At 42.7% G+C, this 18850-nt stretch overlaps 1 protein-coding gene across 1 annotated transcript in view; it reads left to right on the forward strand.

Moving 5' to 3' along the window:
* Positions 1 to 679: 679 nt before the first annotated feature.
* Positions 680 to 18850, forward strand: part of DKK2 (dickkopf WNT signaling pathway inhibitor 2) — a 41634-nt gene continuing 23463 nt past the window's right edge. Inside the window, exon 1 of the mRNA XM_081998834.1 lies at positions 680 to 1791. Within this exon, the coding sequence (XP_081854960.1) occupies positions 1534 to 1791 (258 nt within the window). The 5' untranslated portion in view covers positions 680 to 1533. The remainder of the gene's footprint in view (positions 1792 to 18850) is intronic.

Below are 18850 nucleotides of genomic sequence, written 5' to 3' on the forward strand. Positions count from 1 at the left end.
GCGTTTTGGTGCTGCGGCAGGGAGATGCGAGCGCCTTGGAGTGCGGCTGTAGTTAGTAGCACCTGGGTGTTTCACAGAAATCGGGTGTGTGCTCACGCCAAGGAGGCTGCGAAGATGAATACAAAAATAGGTATTTTTTTTATAACCAGTCCCTCGGGTTGCTAGTGGCACTGTGGCACTGGGAAGTGTCACGTTCAGGAGCAGCGAAGCGTTAGCGGCTGGACACGCTCTTTACCCTGGGCAGTGGGCTTTGGAGGCTCAGGCATAAGGCTTGGCAGGATTTGCGAGCCAGCCCTGTACTTCCACAGTGCCGCAGGACTAACCTGCTTTGCGCCCCCGAGCATTTCGGGCGGCTGGAGCACCTCGACCCACCCTTCTGTTCGGCAGCGCAATGCGGGGAGCCCGTGCAGAAAGCCTGCCGGCGCCCATGCCCTTCGGCGAGACCGAACTCCCCCCTCGGGGCTGGACACCGGAGCGGCAGCGAGGTGCAGCCGAGCGCGTGTCACGCGTGTCCGCGGCAGTGCGTGGCCGTGCGCCCCGGGCAGACCCTGGCCGTGGGGAGAGGGGTGTCCCCGCCAGGTTGGGGAGAGAACGGCCCCCGGCGAGGCGGGAGCCGGGTGGGGGCACGAGGGGGCGAGAGTCGCTGCGCGGCGGGTCGCTCCGCTGGGCAACCCCGGGAGGAGTGGGGGGGACAGGGACGGACACCCGCTGCTGGCGGCTGTAACAGCAAGGGGGGCAGCGAGAGGCTGCCGGAGACCCCCGAGTGCCGGAGGGAGCAGCGCGGGAAGCCCCTCTGCCCGTGTCCCGGCGGTCCCGCCGCGGGTGGGGACCAGCCGCGGGGCTCCCCCCGTCCTGCCCGCCCCGCTGCCGGGTGCCCCTCGCCCCGCACCGGCCGGGCCGGGGGGGAGGAGGAGGAGGAGGAGACCGGGCGCTTTCGCTCCTGCTGGCTGCAGAGGCCGAGGCAAAAGACAGAAAAAGGAGGAGGGGAATAAGAAGTAAAGAGAGGGGGAGAGAGAGTGAAAGAAAACTAAGCCCAGCTTTTGCCGGTGCTGCTTGGATTGGATCTGGTTTGAGTTTCCTCTCTGCTGGCTTGTGCAGCGAGAGGAGGAGTGGGGGAAGTAACTCGCTCACTCTTCCTCTGAGGCTTAAGCAAACGTGCTGGTGCTTGCGCTGGTGGGGAGCTGCCCGGGGCGCAGTTGCCTCGTTGCTCGTTGCTCTCAGTTACTAAAGAATTGCCTGGACTTCGCGAAGACCTGGAGGAAAAAGCCATCACTTCACAGACCCGATAGTTGCTCAGTGCCTATAGACTTGACACGGTTTTTTTTCCTAGGGGATTCTTTTTTTATTATTATTTTTTTTTCTCCTGTCTCTTTCAGAACAGCAGTTCCTTGAGTGTGTGGCATTGAAATCCATTGCTTTGTTAACAACTTTGGGAGATATTTTTAAAAACTTTTTTTTTCTCTCTTTTGCTTTCTTTGCCTTAAAAAGAAAAAAAAGGAAAAAAAAAAGATAGTCCTTTTGGGGGGAGGGGAGATGATCGTGCTGATGTGGAATAAGTGCTCCTGCTGTCTCCTCTTACTAGCCGCGGTCCTGATCGTGGAGAGCTCCCAGCTAGACAGCTCCAGCTCCAAGGTGAACTCCATCAAGTCCACCCTGATGGGGGAGGCTCCAACTCAGGCAACCAACAGATCTGCAGGCATCCACCAGGGACTGACGCTTGCTAGCAGTAAGAAGGGCAAAATGCTAGAGCAGATGGGAAAACCTCCCAAGCACTATCACCGGCAAGGAGAGGTAGGACATGGCTTCGTTGCTCGACTGTCTGTCCGTCCGTCTGCGTGCGATATGCAAATGATTGCTAGTCCTCCCCTCATATTGTTTTCAAAGCTTTATTGTGTTAAATTAATTCATTTACTTCATTGAGGTTGTCTGGGGTGATAGAGTCTCATAATTGGTGTTAAGAACTGTGCAAGTGAGAGTTGGAAAGTTTCAAACCTTTCATTTTTCTCTGTAGGATTAATTACTGATGGATGAAAGAGTAATCTAAAAACATATCGTCTTCAGCATTTCTTTCTTTGACTCCTTCAAAAGGCTGCTAGAAGTAAAGGAAGAAATTCCTTGTTAACTCTCAGACACCAAATGAATTTGAATAGGTGAGGAAAATTTGAGCATGAAGTGAAAACCATGTTCACAGCAGTGAAACAAACTTGCTTTTAAAAATCGCACCTAGCAAGTTGATCTCTGATGTCTTTCTCCATGGTGACAATAAAAAAAAAGCATGCTGTCCCAATGGTGTAGTTGAAGGCACATTCATTTGTTTAATATAACAGAAAATAAATTCTAGGTTTCTGATCCAGAATATGCTCCGGTGGTTGTGGAAGTTTTGTTTGGTTATGTCCAGTTGAGACAAGCAGGGAGTAACAGCCCTGAATATGAAGTTTGAGCATAAGAACTTTCTGACTTCTTCAGAAAATATAGTTTTTATACTATTGGGTATTATTAATACCTCCAAATACAGCTGCTTTTCATAAGCAACAAACAGCATAGCAGCAAGGGAGCTGCCAACATTCAGCACTAAAAGGCAAAATACTCAGTGCCTGAAGGGTCTGTATCTTGCCTACATTTTCCAGAGGAGCTGCAAATTCAAGCCATCCACTGAATTTGCTAGTGTTTCACATCAACTTCCTAATAATTGAACATTAGCATTTGGTTTTGTGTGCAGGCGTAATAAGAGTGGTGGTAGTTTTGGTTTTTGCGTGTGATAAATTTGTTTTTAAACTCCTCCAAGCTTTCTTTCCCTAGCCACTCAATTGTTTTATAATTTACCCAGAATTTGGTCGCCTCTCCTTACCTCTGAGCAAAGTTTAGTAACAGATGCTGTGCTGAAGTTTCATATTACTGAAGTACTGTGCTCTTTCCTAGTGCACATTGTAATAATTACTACGTTAAATCACCTTGAGGAAATACAGGAGCATGGTACGCTCTCTTATGCGTTCACCTTGGGTTTTCTTTTGTTTTCTGTATATTTACAAAAAGTCAGTATATAGCACCTATTTTCCCACTGAGCGTTATCTCAGTCTCACAAGTTTCGGTGCAGGTACCTGTGGGCTGCTTCTTTTGCCTTTTGGGAAGTCTTGCCACCTTTCTCCATGTACAACATCTTTAGCATAACAGAATCCTGTGTATTCAGCGCAGTGTTGAGAATGATTGCTTATAATTAACCCAGATCCTGGAAAACAAGTTGCTCTGCCCACCGGTTGCATTTGCAAGATTTGCCCCTTACTTGCCAACCTGGATTGTTTGTTGGGAAAGTCTAGTTACCGGCACGAATTCACAAGGTATACTTCAAGCCAGAGACAGCAATGTAAGTGTCGGTAATGTTAGAAGAGGTGGCACGCACGTTAAGATGTCCTGTTTGTAGCACAAGCAAAGAGCCCTGGAGAATCAGTGACTTTGGCTCCCAGGGAGCAAAGCCTGACCTCCCATCAAGGGCTGTCGGTGCTGAGTTCGCCCTCTCTCCCTGGGACTCCGTCCCTGGCTCCTCCGCCATCTCACGCCAATATAGTCCATGAAAATGACTCAGATTTGCTACCAATAATTGTAGATGTTACTTTTGGCCATCTGCCTGAAGCAACACGATTAAACGCAGAACCGCAGTAAAAGGAAGAAAATAAAAAGAAGTTACTTTTGTGATAATGCTTTATCTTTGGTGATACTTCCAGCTGCAGTGTTGGTAAGCCGCTGCGTTTTTTAACAGTGGTGTCACACATCTCAACCAATTAAGACATGACATTTTCTTTTTTTTTTTTTTTTTTAAGTACTCTCTTGTTAGGTTAGTACTTGATTTGTTTAGATTATGGGACTTCGTGCTGAAGTTTTGCATGCCATTTCCTAAAAGAACAGGCCCTGCTTTTCTTTCTAAAACAATCTGTTGTATTAGTGGAATTTGTAATATGTCAAAAGTAGCAGTACCTTTTATATCTTGGTAACATTAAATGGTGAGTTGAGTGTCTCGTTTACAACTAGGAAATAATTTTAGTACAGACGAACAATATGCAACTTAAAGGAAAACTAACAGAGTTTTGCCGTTGCAGTTGTGACAGCTCTGAGCTGTGCATTCAACTCTCTGCAGATACCCGTAGTGGAAATCAGGAGCTCCCACCAAAACCGATGAAAGGACTATCAGCCAGCAACCTATTTATTTGTTCCATTTGATAGACTAATGCACTTTCAGAACGCTTCTTTAATATGTTAATGTAATATTTTCAGTTATGTTAATTCTCAGGACTAGTAGCAACTTGGGAGCCTTTAATCAGCAGTAAATCAACAGATACAAAGGTTCATGCCTTATCTGGAGTGTTGATGTATTTCAGCTGGTAGTTACAGTGCTTCTGCCCAGAAAGGGAAGATCCAGAGCTCCGTTGTCAGGCAAAGTTCCAGTTCGAATTAAGGAAAATACTCACATGAGCAGAGCAAGCTGATCTGCCTTGCTGCAGGGACTGGCGGGGAAAATGTGGATTTTAGTAAGACTTACATTTTTATGTCTTTCTGAGGAATATTATTTATTTTCTGTTCTTATTCCCTTTACTGCCTTGGATCAGCAGAGAATGAGCAGCACTGACGTGCTAAATCAGCGAGATTTCACTGTCTTCACTGTCACTCCTGTTTTCCCCTTTCTGCAAACTGTTCACGTTTTCCCAATTTCACAGAGCATCGGAAAGTATCTACAGCATTTGCACAAGGGAAAAACGTGCTCAGAAACAGGACCGTTCCGTGCCTGTTACACTACGTTCCTTTTTGGGGGGTCAGTACGGCATACTGTCTGCCGTCGGTTTGCTTTCAGAACTCAATTTAGAGAAATGGCTTCTAGGAACAGCGAACACCTCAGTACTGTAGCCTCTCTAGGAAGTTCTTCTGGACACATCATCTCTCTAAGTAAATACATCACAGTGAATTAATTTTTCTGCATGTGAGATACAGCTTCCATCCATGGTGTTAGGGCAAGCTCTCCCGTGTGAGCGCTCTCGCTCAACTACAGGGATGCAACTTGAAAGGGGAAATCCCGCGTATTGTAGCTGTGATGGAAAGGCATAGCCGTTCCATAGATTCCTGGATGATGGCAGTGTAGCCTCTTTAATTCACTTCACCATCTTTTTGACTTCTTGCCTCTGGCTTGTAGTCCCCTCTCTCCTCTGAGCCTTGGACCCTCCATCAGTGCTTGCACTCCTTCGCACTCAACTGCCTTTAATGATCTGGTAGGCTGAGACCTACTAAACTTTATTTCCAGCCGTTTTCCTTCTTTATAGGGCACTATTATCTTCTGCCCTTTCCAAGTCCTGGACAAAAGCCATTCTTTCAGCTCTTTTCCCCAGCAAGTCGTGTCTCTCATTCCCTTTGCTGCTGTGTAGCTGGTTGGGCTTGTGCTTCCTGCTGGGACTATCCCTCCCACTTCCCCCACATGCACAACGGGAGCAGCAGCAATGAAGGGAAGAACTCGGACGGCCAAGAGAAGGGGACTGGCACAACTGTGGGACTGAATAAGAGATAATGAAGTCTAGAAAAAGGGAGAGAGGAGTGAGTGAAAAGCTGGGACAAGTTTTAACACTTCAGAGGCAGGATAGACCGATATCAGCTAAGCCTTTGTATTCCAAATACATTCAGTTTAATTTAAAAATTTTTTTTTATTTTTAAATTCTATCACAGCTTGAGCTGAGAGGCTTGAGACCACAGAAGCCAAAACAAAAAGGCATTAATCCAAATGGCTAAGTTGACACTGATCTCATACCTATCAGCACATGGACATACATGTGTTTCTTGAACAGGACAGAGTTACCCACGAGGACGACTTGCTAGAAAATGCTTGGATGATGCTTTGTAGCAAGTAAAACAGCATGAAATGTAGTAATTGACTGCAGTGCCCTGAGAATGTTACAATAAAATGTACCAAAGACACCAAAAATGTAACCACAATATCTTGAATAGCTAGCAACCAAAACAGTATAAATTATTTCTCCATGGGATTAAAAATAAATTAATTACAATACCTAGAAATTACATCCAGCAACAGCTGCTTTTTTTTTTTTTTTAGTAGAAAAAAGAAATACAGAATTCTAAATCTGCAGAGGTCACCAGAGAATGTATTCTTTTCTCTTGTTGTTTGCTGTTGGGAATCTGGGAGACATAGTGGTTTACTGGCAGCAGTCTTGCTAAATAGCCGAGTGGCTTGTCTCTTGATTGCAAAAATGGTATGCAGAGTATTATCTCTTTCCTGGGTCATGCTTGGTGTCCCCTTCAATTTGTTATTATTATTTGACTTCTTAATATAGAGCAAAAGCTCCTATAAAGTGGCTTTACTGCAACTATTTCCTATTCATGTTGCAACAATGCCTAGAAAACTTCAAGGACTGTGATGTGCTATCGAGTGTGCAAATATTTAGGAAGAGTTAGTTTCTGTCTGGAAAGTCTGTCAGACTCTAAGGACAACACAAAAGATGATGAAGCATGATTGCATTTTGCGCTCAGAAAAATGAGTCTGATTAACTCATTATGTTTGACTAACTGATGCTTTGCAGATGCAATTATAGCACAAGTTTAATTTTGATTTTAATTATCTCAACACCGGATGTACCTTGCAAGCACTTCATATCTCATGGTTTGTCAGTTGAGCCTTTGGTCTTTTTACAGTTGTACTTACAAATGCCTCACGCTGAAAATGTCATTTAGGAGGAATTTAACTCTGCAGAAGAGGAGCCCCATGAAGCTCCTGCTTCTGTTTGGTTTTTTGAGCATTGTTTTCTTCTTCAGGTTTTGTGTATCTGAGGATTTTTTTTAAGTATATCCACACAATTTTTATATATATGTAAAAATGTTAATTTGAAGAACACCTTCAAAGGGGAGACGTCCCCTTCCTGCTTGGGCTTGGAGAAGACCATGATAAAGCTTATGCTACCCCCACATGCGCACACTGGCCATGGCTGTCAAGAGTCAGGGTGCAACGGGCCAGACTTGGAGCCACCAGCCCCTACTTGGCCCATCGTTGGCACGCAACTTGTCACCATGTCCCGCCACAGTGCTGGGGAGCTCCATGGCTGTGTCGGTCCTGCAGTTTTTAGATATTTATGATAGATTTGAGGAGTTGAAGTTTGTATGACACTAGAGAAATGGGGAAAAAAAACAGAAGCCACCTCTCTGCTTTAGATTTTTTTTTTTTTTTTTTAAGAGAACAGAGGATAATTCTTTGGAAATCCTTATCTTTCAGTGCTATGTTCTAGGCTGTGTTTCTGGTCCTTTTAGGTTGAAACCAGCTTCTATGAGCTTCATATACCTGTATGTCAAAGGCCCGTACAAAAGCCAAGAAGATCGGAAGGTTTGGTGTGTTACTTTTTTAAAATTAATTTTGCCTGCAAAAGTCGTTATTTTCATTAGGGAACATGAACGTTCATCTCTCTTTTTTTTTGATCGACTGTAGGATGTACAATGACCATATGTGTACCCAAACTGTCACTTTTCTTCAGTATAATTTTCCTCTTCTTGATTGAAGGGCAGATTTATTTTAATGGAAAATGTCATGAACACAAAGCAATTTTCAAATTCTAATGAAATGTGAAGATAAATGAATTTGTGGTACTTCCAAGCTCATTGCAGTATTCTTTGCTCTAGAATGATCTACAGAAAGTAGTGTTAGAGAGGGAGAGATGGTGTAAAAGGGTACATATGGTCATACTAAATGACCAAAGCACAGTAGTTGTCAAATAAAATAATGAGTTTTGTTCATCTTAGTTACAGTTTTCTTGGGATTGGCCCTAAATCCATCTATGATTTATACATTTGTGTTCACACAAACGGCACTTGAGTTATGAAAATGAATGGCTATAAACACGCAGTGGGAACATGGGGTTCACTCATTTAGCAGCTATTCTGTTCTTACTAAAGGAAAGACCAGGGCGATGGTATGAAAAGGAAAAAAAAAAAGTTTGGAAGTTGTTGATTTTTCTTTTTTTTTTTCCCCTCCTCAAAGTGCATAAGCACACGGTTCACCCCCTTGGGACTTTCTTAAAGCTAAGCTTTGATATGATTGAATTTTCATATGCACAGTAATGAATCTTGGAGACATGCATGTTGCACATATGTAATGCAAATGGCACTGGTTTAGCATTTTTAGCAGTAAGCGAAGGTGGACTGTTCTGCACATGCTCGGGAATGAGGTGTTGCTTCACTCTGCAAGCCCTCTGCCTCATTCTCTGTGCATCATGTAAGTGTGAACCAGGCTGTGCATGCTTTTATAAGCATATTTATCGGTCCAGTGAATGAGAGGACAGGGTTCAGTTCTAGGCGTTTTGGCAGCTTGCATTGAGTGAAGCAGTGAGTTGCTGTCAGTGTGATCTCTTCCCTGCAAGTCTGAAATGACTAAAGTGGAGATCTCTTATAAGGAATTGCAAACAGAGCATGTTTAGGTTGCAGCAGGGAACTTTTATTCGTGGAATCTCGTTCTTAGCTAGAATGGTATCAGGGAAAGTAATGCATCTGATGGCAGAAAAGCTCCTTTGTTTTCCTTTTTGCGCAGAGCAGGGTCGTTTCCAGAATTGTTTCTTTTGCTATGTGTTCCTACAGAAAATGGTGCACCTCCTCTTGACAGCCAACAAAGGTCCTAAAGCTGAACATTTTGCTGTAAAACAAGGTCTCTGGAAGCAGGGGAGAGAACTGGATGTAAAACCGCTTAACAGAAATGCAAATTTTATGCCTAACTAATCTAGTTGGCATTAATTAGTTCGATTAATTTTCAGAAGTATCAGAAAGATTTGGACTGTGTCAGTAAAAAAAAAGATACTGACAGATGTGCTACCATCTTGTATTTAACCTTTCTGCTTTCATATGACACTCTGCTATTCTTTTAGCTTTTGGTCTTTTTACAGCAACACTGTGGTGTTTCATGAAGTATAACCACAGTACTCTGGCTGGCAAGTGTCAAGTATTCATGTCAACTCAAAAGAAGCCACAGCAATCTAGCTCCTGTGTTTAATCAGGGCTTGGGTCCTATCTCAAATAGCTTAAGTTGTTTTCTGAAGCCACTACTGAAAATAGATTTTGGGCTTCCCAATGCTGGAAGTTCTAAGGAAGACTCCACCACCACTCCACCTGCTCTTATGGACTTACTGGTGCGCCTGAGTGCTCTCCCTGATTTTCTTACCATGGGTGTGTTCATATGGAGTATAATACAGAGGTACTTTGGTTTATATGGTCTCTGTTCAAGGAGAGTTTTTATAGAGCATGGGTTTAAAAGGAGAAAAACCTCTGTCCAATACGACATTGAGCTGCAAGCAAGAGATGTTGTTACGGCGCGGTGGGCTTGGCAGAGAGTTTGTCTTCACAGTGTGTCCTTTAGTAGCAGCTGAATGAAAAATGGCCAAATGAAGCTTCTGTTGGCCTGATCTGGCAGAGTTGGCACAGACTGCAGAACTTGCCGTATTTCTTTGTTTCTTCTCTTTTGGCTTGAAAACGAGAGAGCAGAGCCTGTGTCCCATCCTGTTCATTGTGAATTTCCTGGGAGATTCAGGATTCTGTTTACTGTCTTAAAAAAGAAAATTTAGTGTTTCTTTCTACCTTGTGGGGCATTAGGTTGTCCAGGACACAGAGACTGAGCTGTGAGTCTCCTACTTCTCTTTGGTGGGAGGAATACTGGGTGGATACTTACTTCCTTTTTCAAACGTAATCTCTCCAGTCATTCGTCAGGCAGGAGGGAAGGAGAGAGGAGATGTCAAATGGTCATCTCCTCTTTTAGAAGTAGACAGAACAATGGCATTCCTTACCAAAGAAAGAGTTACAAATTGTGATTAAATAGTCAATATATAGCTTTCACACAGAGAGAGATGGTAACATGAAGGGAAAATAATAATAAAGAAGCAGAAGGGAAGAAAAATCTGGCTACTATTGTGTTTGCATCAGGGAACAGGGTGACCATTTGGCAGGCTAGAGAAGGTGGAATGGCTGGTGTGTTATCTGATGGTAAATCCATGAGCGTTTATGGAGGTGTGGGTGGATTTTCTCATTAACTCCCTGGGATGATGGGAGCCACCAAGCAAATGTGAAGACTGTTTCATGTATTTAGCATAGCCTGAAAGTTTTACTAGACTTGTCATTCTTAAATTTCAGCTTGTCTCCACTCAGGTAGTAATAATGATACCATCTGACCCACATAACCAACCACATGCCATAATGTGGGAGCTGAACACTGAGAGTTTGCCCAGCAAGGCTGGAAGTTGTTCATCCAGACCCTCTCAGCTCCTATTACTCCCAGCAAAGTTAAATTTGCAATGTATATTATTCTTAACCATGTAGTTCAACCAACTCCTGTGGTAGAAAGAGAGTGGTTGTGGGTCAGAACTGGAGAATGAAAATCCTGGGAGCTGTGGAAGGACCAGGAAACCAGGAGGTTGCCATCCTCTCTCCACACCTTCTCCAGGGTGGAGCCAAGTGTTGTTGCTGCCTCGTGTTGTTTTGGGGTAATGAGAAAAAACACCTATCAAAAGCCAAGCTTAAAAGCCTACTTCATGTTTTGGTGGAGGGGCTAAACTGCTTAGCTGCATGAAATGTTTTTGTAATTGTTTGAATAAATACAGGGTTTTTAAAATGCTCTTCAGGAATGCTTGTAAACTTCTGTGCTTGTTTTTGTCCCTGTTGCTATCTTCCAGACATCCCACTCCTCGCCAAGGAAATGGCTTTTTAACAAGAAGAATCCTCTGAAAATTACTTTCTGAGGGGGTCCTTGCCACAGCAGCTGCAACAAATTGCAACTGAACTTCAGTCACAATTGGTTTTTATTGCTAAAAGGATAAGTGACCAAGTGAATACTTGTATTATAGCTTCACGACAATTTATTAAGTATCAAATTGTAGTGTGTGGTGGTGTCTAACCAGAAGATTAAGGTTTCCTCTGTGGAGGGAAATTTCTCTCAGACTTTGTAGTAGTGCCTAAGCTGAAAGAGGCTGGGAAAGTCTTGCCGATCCCAAACTGTCCTGTGGTTAGGCCGACTTAGGGTTTTCCTTCCACTGAAACCTCGGCAGTGGGGCCAGGGCCCGGCCAGTGGTGTCAGCGCAAGCAGAGTATAACCAGGATGAGGCAGCCAAAAAGAGAGGTCCCTGCACTGCAGTCTAATGTGTGCTGATCCACCCCGCGCTGTGTAAACAAGTCTCTGGGGGGCATTTTCTGAGCAAGTTGGTTGTGAGTAACAGCATAGCTCAGATTACACTAATTGGGAAGCGTTTTTGGCACGATTTTCCAAATAAGCAACACGGAGTCCAGGGAGGTCAAGGAAGGATGGAGCAAAACCTTGGGATGGTACCGGCTGCTTCCTTGTGTCTTTGAGCAGGGTTTGCCAGCTGGAAAGTCATCACAGGTCTGCTTGCCTTCCCCTCAGCCTCTCTGCTCCAACTTTGGGGCCAGTACGGAGGGTAAGGAAGACTCTGTCCCTTCATTCCTCTAGAGAAGTGACTAGAATGGGAAAGAAGGTGCATCTTTTATTACAGGGGAGATAGGAGGTTCTAAGTTTTGGCATTGCACAAATATATAAACGTGCTCGGTAGTGCAAAATTTTCTAAGGATTTCAGATGTATGAACTCAGGCTTTCTTAACTGATGTCGTCGATATGCGTATGAAATCTTGGTTTAATTATTATCTAAATAACCGTGATATACAGAGATAAGCTATAAAGGTATTATTATTACTATTATTGAAAATGCAAGAGCTTTTTTTTACCTTTGGATTTCACTGGAAGTGTCGAAGAAACAACTGGCTGGACCCTGAAGGGGGACAGTTATTGGGTGGTTGGAAGAATGAGTTTAAAAGTCACAGTTTCACGTTTAGTTTTTCCTCACTTGCTTTCCTGATTTGCCCAGCTGGGAAGCACATATTCGGCCCTAGGCTTGACAGGGATTTTGGATGGCTTCATTAAAAAACCTTTGTAAAAATGTTTAACGGCCTTCACGTATGGAGATGCCTGATAGGCAGAAGATGTTCGCTTAAAATGCAAGTGAGGATTTCTGTTATTAGTGCACTTGAATGAACTTAGGTTATGGAGGGTTTAAATATCAGAGAGCAAAACTAGAGACATCCCTCAGTCCCTGGGAAAGCAGATTTCTAATGAGCCTTCCCCAGGCATACTAACCTACTGTCACTGCTGTAGGTTTGGGATTTGGGTTTGGTTTTCTTCATCACAGTTGCAAGGCTGGTGCCCTTTCTTAAACACTGTCCTCTTAAGTTATCAGTGAAGGATAGATAAGAGAGTCTTTATTACAGGCACACATGTGCACCACAGGTGTGAAGGGAACTCTTAAACTGTTTATGAGCACACAAAGCCCCACGAACAAAGAGGGCAGAAAAGAATGTTGTCATTTTAAGGAAAAATATGTTTTAAGGCCCTGTTAAAAATAAAGCCAAAAAGGAATAGCAAATGGGCTGCAGATTGTCTGTGTAACAGGGATTAGCACTATGAAAATCTTTCAGTTTTCTGAACAGGCATGTGCCACAGACAGGTCTAGCTAGCAGCTGAGACACCATTCGACACTGGAGGGGGTATCCACTTTCAAGCTCTTGTCTCAGTGAGTTACCCACAAAATCCCCCTCCGATAGGAACAAACGGATAAAGAGTAGGATAACACTGCCTTAACTCTTTAAAGGTTTTAGCTGAGCGGAAGCCAGTGTACGTGTTGTATGAACAGGTACGATAGCAGCGTATGAGTTCCAGGTCTAGGGTGCAGTTGTCACGCTTTAATTTGGTGGGACTGAAGCCTGTTTTACAGCTAAAGGGTCAGACAGAAGGGTTAAGATGGGGTAAATGAGGCAAAACCTGTTATCTTCTACAACAGCCACGTGATGATATCTTCACTTGTTCAGGAACAGCTTTCAGGTCCACCAAGGAGAACATGCGTAATGGTGGCGACAATTCAGTGCACAAAGAAGTGATGTAACTCCCATCCAGCACTGTTTCCCAGCAGATGCACCAAAAAATGTGGCCACAGATGCAAGCTCATGCTGCCCAGAAATACCACACTCTGCAAAACTTGCTGTCTCATTGCCTGTCTTATCCAAGAGATGCAACATGCTTCTGCACAGAAAGCCATCTCAAAGTTTAGGCCCTGTTTATAGATAGGATGAATTTGAATGTTTTCAGTGGTAATTAGGTTCTGCATGTCTTTAAGGAGCAGGGTCGTGGCCTTTTCCACGCAGTAGAGAGATTCAGCTCAGAGGAAGTCATCCGGCTGAGACTTCCTCGCTGCAAAGCACGCTCAGCGAGAAGGAGCTCTCTCTTGTCTTTCATCACCGATGTAAGACAGTCAGAATTTGGTCATCTGAATAATTTTTTATAATTATTTATTGCAGAAAAAGATAAATCAGAATAATTTACATTGTCCTCTCAACGATGAAATAGTGATATGAAAGATCAGTGGCAGACCTGTATATAATGTACCGGACACAGTTCCCATGGCCCTTCTGTACAGGGTAACCCTTTTCTTAAAGCAATGAAGTTTTTTTTTTGGTGTAAAACTGGAGAGATGTTGCAAGCAGAGCTGTAGCATTTCTCTTTAATGAGCTTCTTCCTGACCCACCCTATGTAAAGCAGTTGACACATCATATGTTGTGCAGCTGGGACAGCTACCCTGGCACATGTATCTGACACATGAACGTATTGACTTTGGCCTTTTGGAAGCACCGGACCCATGCTGTTCTCCAGAGATGAGTCTAAGTCATTTCCCAGATACAATGGGTATACCGGTGGTAGGAGCAAAAGCTGAAGTGGAATTCACTAATTCAGATTTAGCTGATTCTGTGAAAACAGATTGCACAACAGAGACTGACACTCAGTTTCTGGATTTGATTTCCTCTCTTTCCCTGGTTTGACCTCCAGTGCTCCTTCTGGCTGGTGGTCAGTATTCAGGTCTCAATTTGTAGAGTTTGGGGGACTGGGAGGTTTATTTGGGGGTTTGGTTGGTTTTCTTTTTTTTTTTTTTTCTTTTTTTTTAAATGCAAGACTTTTGCGATGCAGCAGTTCAAATGTGAGTTTTACACATTGACTGAAGGGCAAACCAGTTTCTGTGAGGTAGCAACTGGAGGGCTTGAAAGGCTACTTCGGTGTCGCAGGGCTGAATTTCAGCCAGGGTAATCCATGCTGCTGAAATAGCACGAGCAGACAAGGCCAGCCATGAACGCGGTACGTGCTCTGTTGGTGGTACGACACATGTCTGTGTTACCCCGGGACGGGGAGCTCTGCTGCTCCTGGTGTTGTTGACGTCACTGGAAGTCTTTGTGCTTTGTATGCTTTGACCACTTGTTGGTAAAACTTCACATGCTTTTACTTTTGATCCCCTTCTGTCCTAAATGACCCTATTGGCAGGAAATTAATTTAAACGGTAGCTGCTAGAAGACATTTTGTGAACATTTGCTTCTTCTAAAGTTTATTTTCACAGTATGTTTCACCTGAATGTTTTCCAGAACAAAAAACCTTAAATGCTCTGCTGTCCTGATAACATGTGCGAGGCTGAGGCTTCTCTCTTCCTTCCAGCCTGCCTCACAAAACATTCTCTTAATACTCAGCCTTAATCGCATTTGTAAAGATAATATTAAGGTTAATGTTTCAAACCAGCACTCTCTTACCAGGGTAACGACAGATCAAAATCGAACGACACCGTTTCTGGCAAGTGATCTACCACTGCTCTTCAAATACTTGTGTGAACGGAGCTATAGCTCAGGTACAACAACTTTAAAGAAACTGAATTGCCACGGGATAACTCATTCATAACTGATTAGAATAACTGGTAACTGATCAGCAGACAGGAAAAAACTAAGCAGGACTAAACAGACAGCTTTCACAATGCAGGGAGGCTATAAGCAAAGTTTCACACAAACCTTTTAGAGACTGATGCTGCTCTACTTATTGGTAAATTGTCTGGAAAATGGGGGATTAGCAAGGCACAGAAGTTTTTAATGAAATGTATTCATAACAGGAAGAACGTAAATGGACCACAAAGAGTTGCAGTAAATGTCAGTATACTGAGCATCTGAGAAATAAAACTCACAGGTAAAATTCCATTTCTATAGATATAAAGCAATGTACATGGCATAATGTGATGGCAGTTAGGCATATACAGCGATGACTTCTAAATTAGAGTCGCTTTAATTATCAGTTAATGGTGAAGGAGCAGCAGACACAAACATTAAATATAAAAAAACCAACCAACCAAAAAACCCCCAAGCAGAACATCAGGAAATGAGAACAAAACAGAGGGCATTTTTACACTACTACTATGTTCATGGTGCTGAATAACTGCTAAAAGGTTATAGAAGCAGTCAGGATTAGATGGGGGAGGACAGCAGGGATAATCAGAGCAGCAGAACTGCTTTAACGTGGGAGAAATTAAATAGGACGCAATAGCCCAGTGTGGAAAAAGGATGCCCATGGGAGAACAGGACAGAGAGCTATAAAATAATGAAGGGTAAAGAAAAGGTGAGTGGGGACCAATCACTCAGTGTTTGCCCTAGAACCAAGAGCAGACAGTGTGAAATTATCAGACAGCCAGGAACTACTTTTTCAAATTGTATATAACTCATTGCCACATGATGCGGTGGGAGCCATATGGAACTACTCAAACGGAGATGAGACAGACGCAGAGATGAGAGATTGCGCTGGTAGGTACTAAACACAGTGGTAAAACTTGCATCTTCAGATGTGTCTAAGCTGCTGTTGGCTGAAGCTGGAAGGATGTATCTGGGATAAATCCTTCTGTACTTGCCTATGTTCTTACTCCTTGGAGTATTTGTAACTAGCAGGACACTGGCCTGACTACTTTGCTCTGATACATTATGGCAACTTTTATGTACTTATGTAGTTTATCAATAATTTGTTATTTTTATCAACATAATAAATCAATATCAATTTATATTTATCAGTATCTTAAAAAAACTAGCTTTTTACCTCAATGTATCAGGAAACGTAAGCATATGTGGTTCTACGTTGTCTTGTTTACCTCAGTTAGGATGTGCGTATACAAATATTAGGCAAATATTTAAATACCTTGCTGGACTCGATCTTTGGGTCTATGGCAGTGGGCACTGATTTTCATATTCTCCAATGCCTATTGAAATCAGTGTGAATACTCCCACGAACTTCAGTGTGGGTTTGTTATCCAGAGAGACTTCTAGACTACATGTTAAATGCTCCAAAGAGATTGCTGCAGCCAATGGAAAACATGACTATAATGCAAAGGAAATGGAAAACCGAAGAAATAGACAAAGAGGCTTAGGACAGATTTACAAAGTATGTAGCATGCACAAGTTGGGGGAGACTTTTCAAAGAATTTTGCTACTATTTAGTCAGCTACAGAAGTAAATACTTTCACCAAAAGGTCAGATTTTCAAGTCATTAATCACGCAGAATGAAGTTTTTTTGGTTTGGGGGCTCTTTTTCTTTTGTTAGTTCCTCAAGCTCTTTTGTGCTCATGAGTAAATTCTTCCGTCCCAAATTATCATTATACATAGGACTGAGTATCCTCATACTTTATAGAAACTTTATAAGTCCTGTAGTTTTGTAGTGAGCTTCTATGGTAAATTCTTACAACTCTGTGAATTGACTTAAATTTGCCTTCAGAATCCACTTTGTTTTTTCTGCTTAGATCTCTCAGCCCTCCTGCCTACACAGTTATCTTTGAAGGCAGAGTTCGCTATAGACAAAGGCTTGGACCCAACAGCAGAGTAAGCGTCATGTTCCCACAAGCTCATAGCAGCAGCAGTCAATACTTCCTCCTCCCTCCTGTTTTCTAAGCTGATGAAAATAGGCAACTCAGGAAGACAAAAGTGAGATTTTTCTCCTTTAAATATATTCTGTATTTCAGTGATAGAACACTTTACCAGTGCAAATTATATTTGTCAATTCTGCTGTTAGAATGACCTTACAGCTTTCTGAAAAATCTAATGTTTCCAAAAGTGCTACAGTTTTGACGGAAACTACTCTCACACCAGGGAAGTACAGGGTTGGTTGGCTCCATCTACAAATAGATACAGACAGCCAAGTCGAACGAGCAACTCCAGCTCAAGAATCTCTTACTTTATCTTTCAAATCCAGACCAGAGATTTTAGGGAGCCTGAATAAAAGTCATGGTGTTACAAGTGCTGGGGGGGCTGTCTTTCTCCGCTTTCACCAGACCTCCCTCTGCATCAGGCAAAAGTGAGAGTTTGCACAGTCTAGAAATATGTTCCCTCTGCTGCTCCCCCTAGCTGCATTCTCCAGTTACCAGCTCTGATTTAATGAGTATATTGCTGGTATTAAAAAAAAAATTTAAAACCCTCCTTTGATTCACCCATGAGTGGAAGCCTATCGTTTTTAGTCTAATGTTTGGTCTGCTGAGTTATCAGTTATGCTGAACCTTTATGGCATTGATTCCAAAAATGTGTCATTTTATGCCACCTGAATTTCCCCATCATGGGGAAATGCTCCGCTCTGCAACAACTATGTGATATTTTAAGGAACTCAAAACGTTTGGAAGATGATAACTTAAATCCAGAGATTTACACAATGTGAGGTAGAGTATTTTCAGAGAAGACAGACACAGATGAAATTGCCATAGAATGGTGTTAAATGTCACAGCTTAATAGGAAGTACACAGGTTGAAAATGATACTGTTGGCCTCTTCTCCCAAGTAACTAGTGATAGGACAAGAGGAAATGGCCTCAAGTTGCACCAGGGGAGGTTTAGATTGGACATTAGGAAAAATTTCTTCACTGAGAGGGTGGTCAGGCATTGGAACAGGCTGCCCAGGGAGGTGGTGGTGTCGCCATCTCTGGAAGTGTTCAAAAAACGTGTGGATGTGGCACTTCGGGACATGGTTTAGGGAACATGGTGGCACTGGATTAATGGTTGGACTTGATGATCTTGAAGGTCCTTTCCAACCTAGTGATTCTGTGATTCTGTTTAAATCAATAATCCTTTAAACGGTAGGTTTTCTAAACTTGCCTTAGAAATATTTGCTTTAAAAAGATGCATACCTAACACATTTTCTACTTTTGAACTTCATTTTTTGACAAAATACTCTGGTTCCAGAATTCCTGGAAACACTCAGAACTTAGTGAGTGCTTGTGAGGAAACAGAAAAAAATGTAATGGAAACTGCAAGATTTCACTGGGACTGCTCCATTTTCCCATAAAAATTCTTGGAATAAAGCACTGCTTTTTTCTTTTTAATCCCTCAATGAAAAAAATGTGTTGTATTCACAATTTGTACAGATCCTAAGCAGAAGAATATCACAATTCATTGCAGATAGGAAAAGTATTTGCTTTGGGAACCTGCATTTGCTCTTGAATCGGCAGGTTACTGCTGCATTCATTTTCCATCCTTCTCGGCTTTCGTGCTTACTCATCCATCTCTTTGTGATATTATATTGTTCAGTTTAGTAAACTCTTGAGTGTATAGGAATCTAAGCTCCCAGGACTCTGAATTAGGCTGGAACTCAATTCATCTAACAGACTTTTGAAACTGGGGCTGAAATTCCCAGTTCGTTTAGATACTTAACGATCATTTAACCGCCTGTCTGTATTTGTACTTGCTGACTCGTTGCTTTTTAGGCAGTAGAAGTCAGTCAACCTTCAGATCAGAAGCATGCGGTGCCCCTCCAGCAGACAAACATTTTCCGCCAACATTTTGAAGAGCATAAAAATCTAAATAAATAACCCCCAAGACTGAAAAAAGCCTATTCGCCAAACATGGGTAAAGTAATTCCACAGGAAAAATAAATGTTCGGCGAAGCGATCTTTCATTTGAAAATTGGATCCAGATTTTACAAACTGAGAAGGGTGAACAACTGTGTCAAAT

This window comes from Phaethon aethereus (genome assembly GCF_964289735.1).
Source record: "Phaethon aethereus genome assembly, chromosome: 4".
In the NCBI taxonomy this organism is placed as follows: Eukaryota; Metazoa; Chordata; class Aves; order Phaethontiformes; family Phaethontidae; genus Phaethon; species Phaethon aethereus.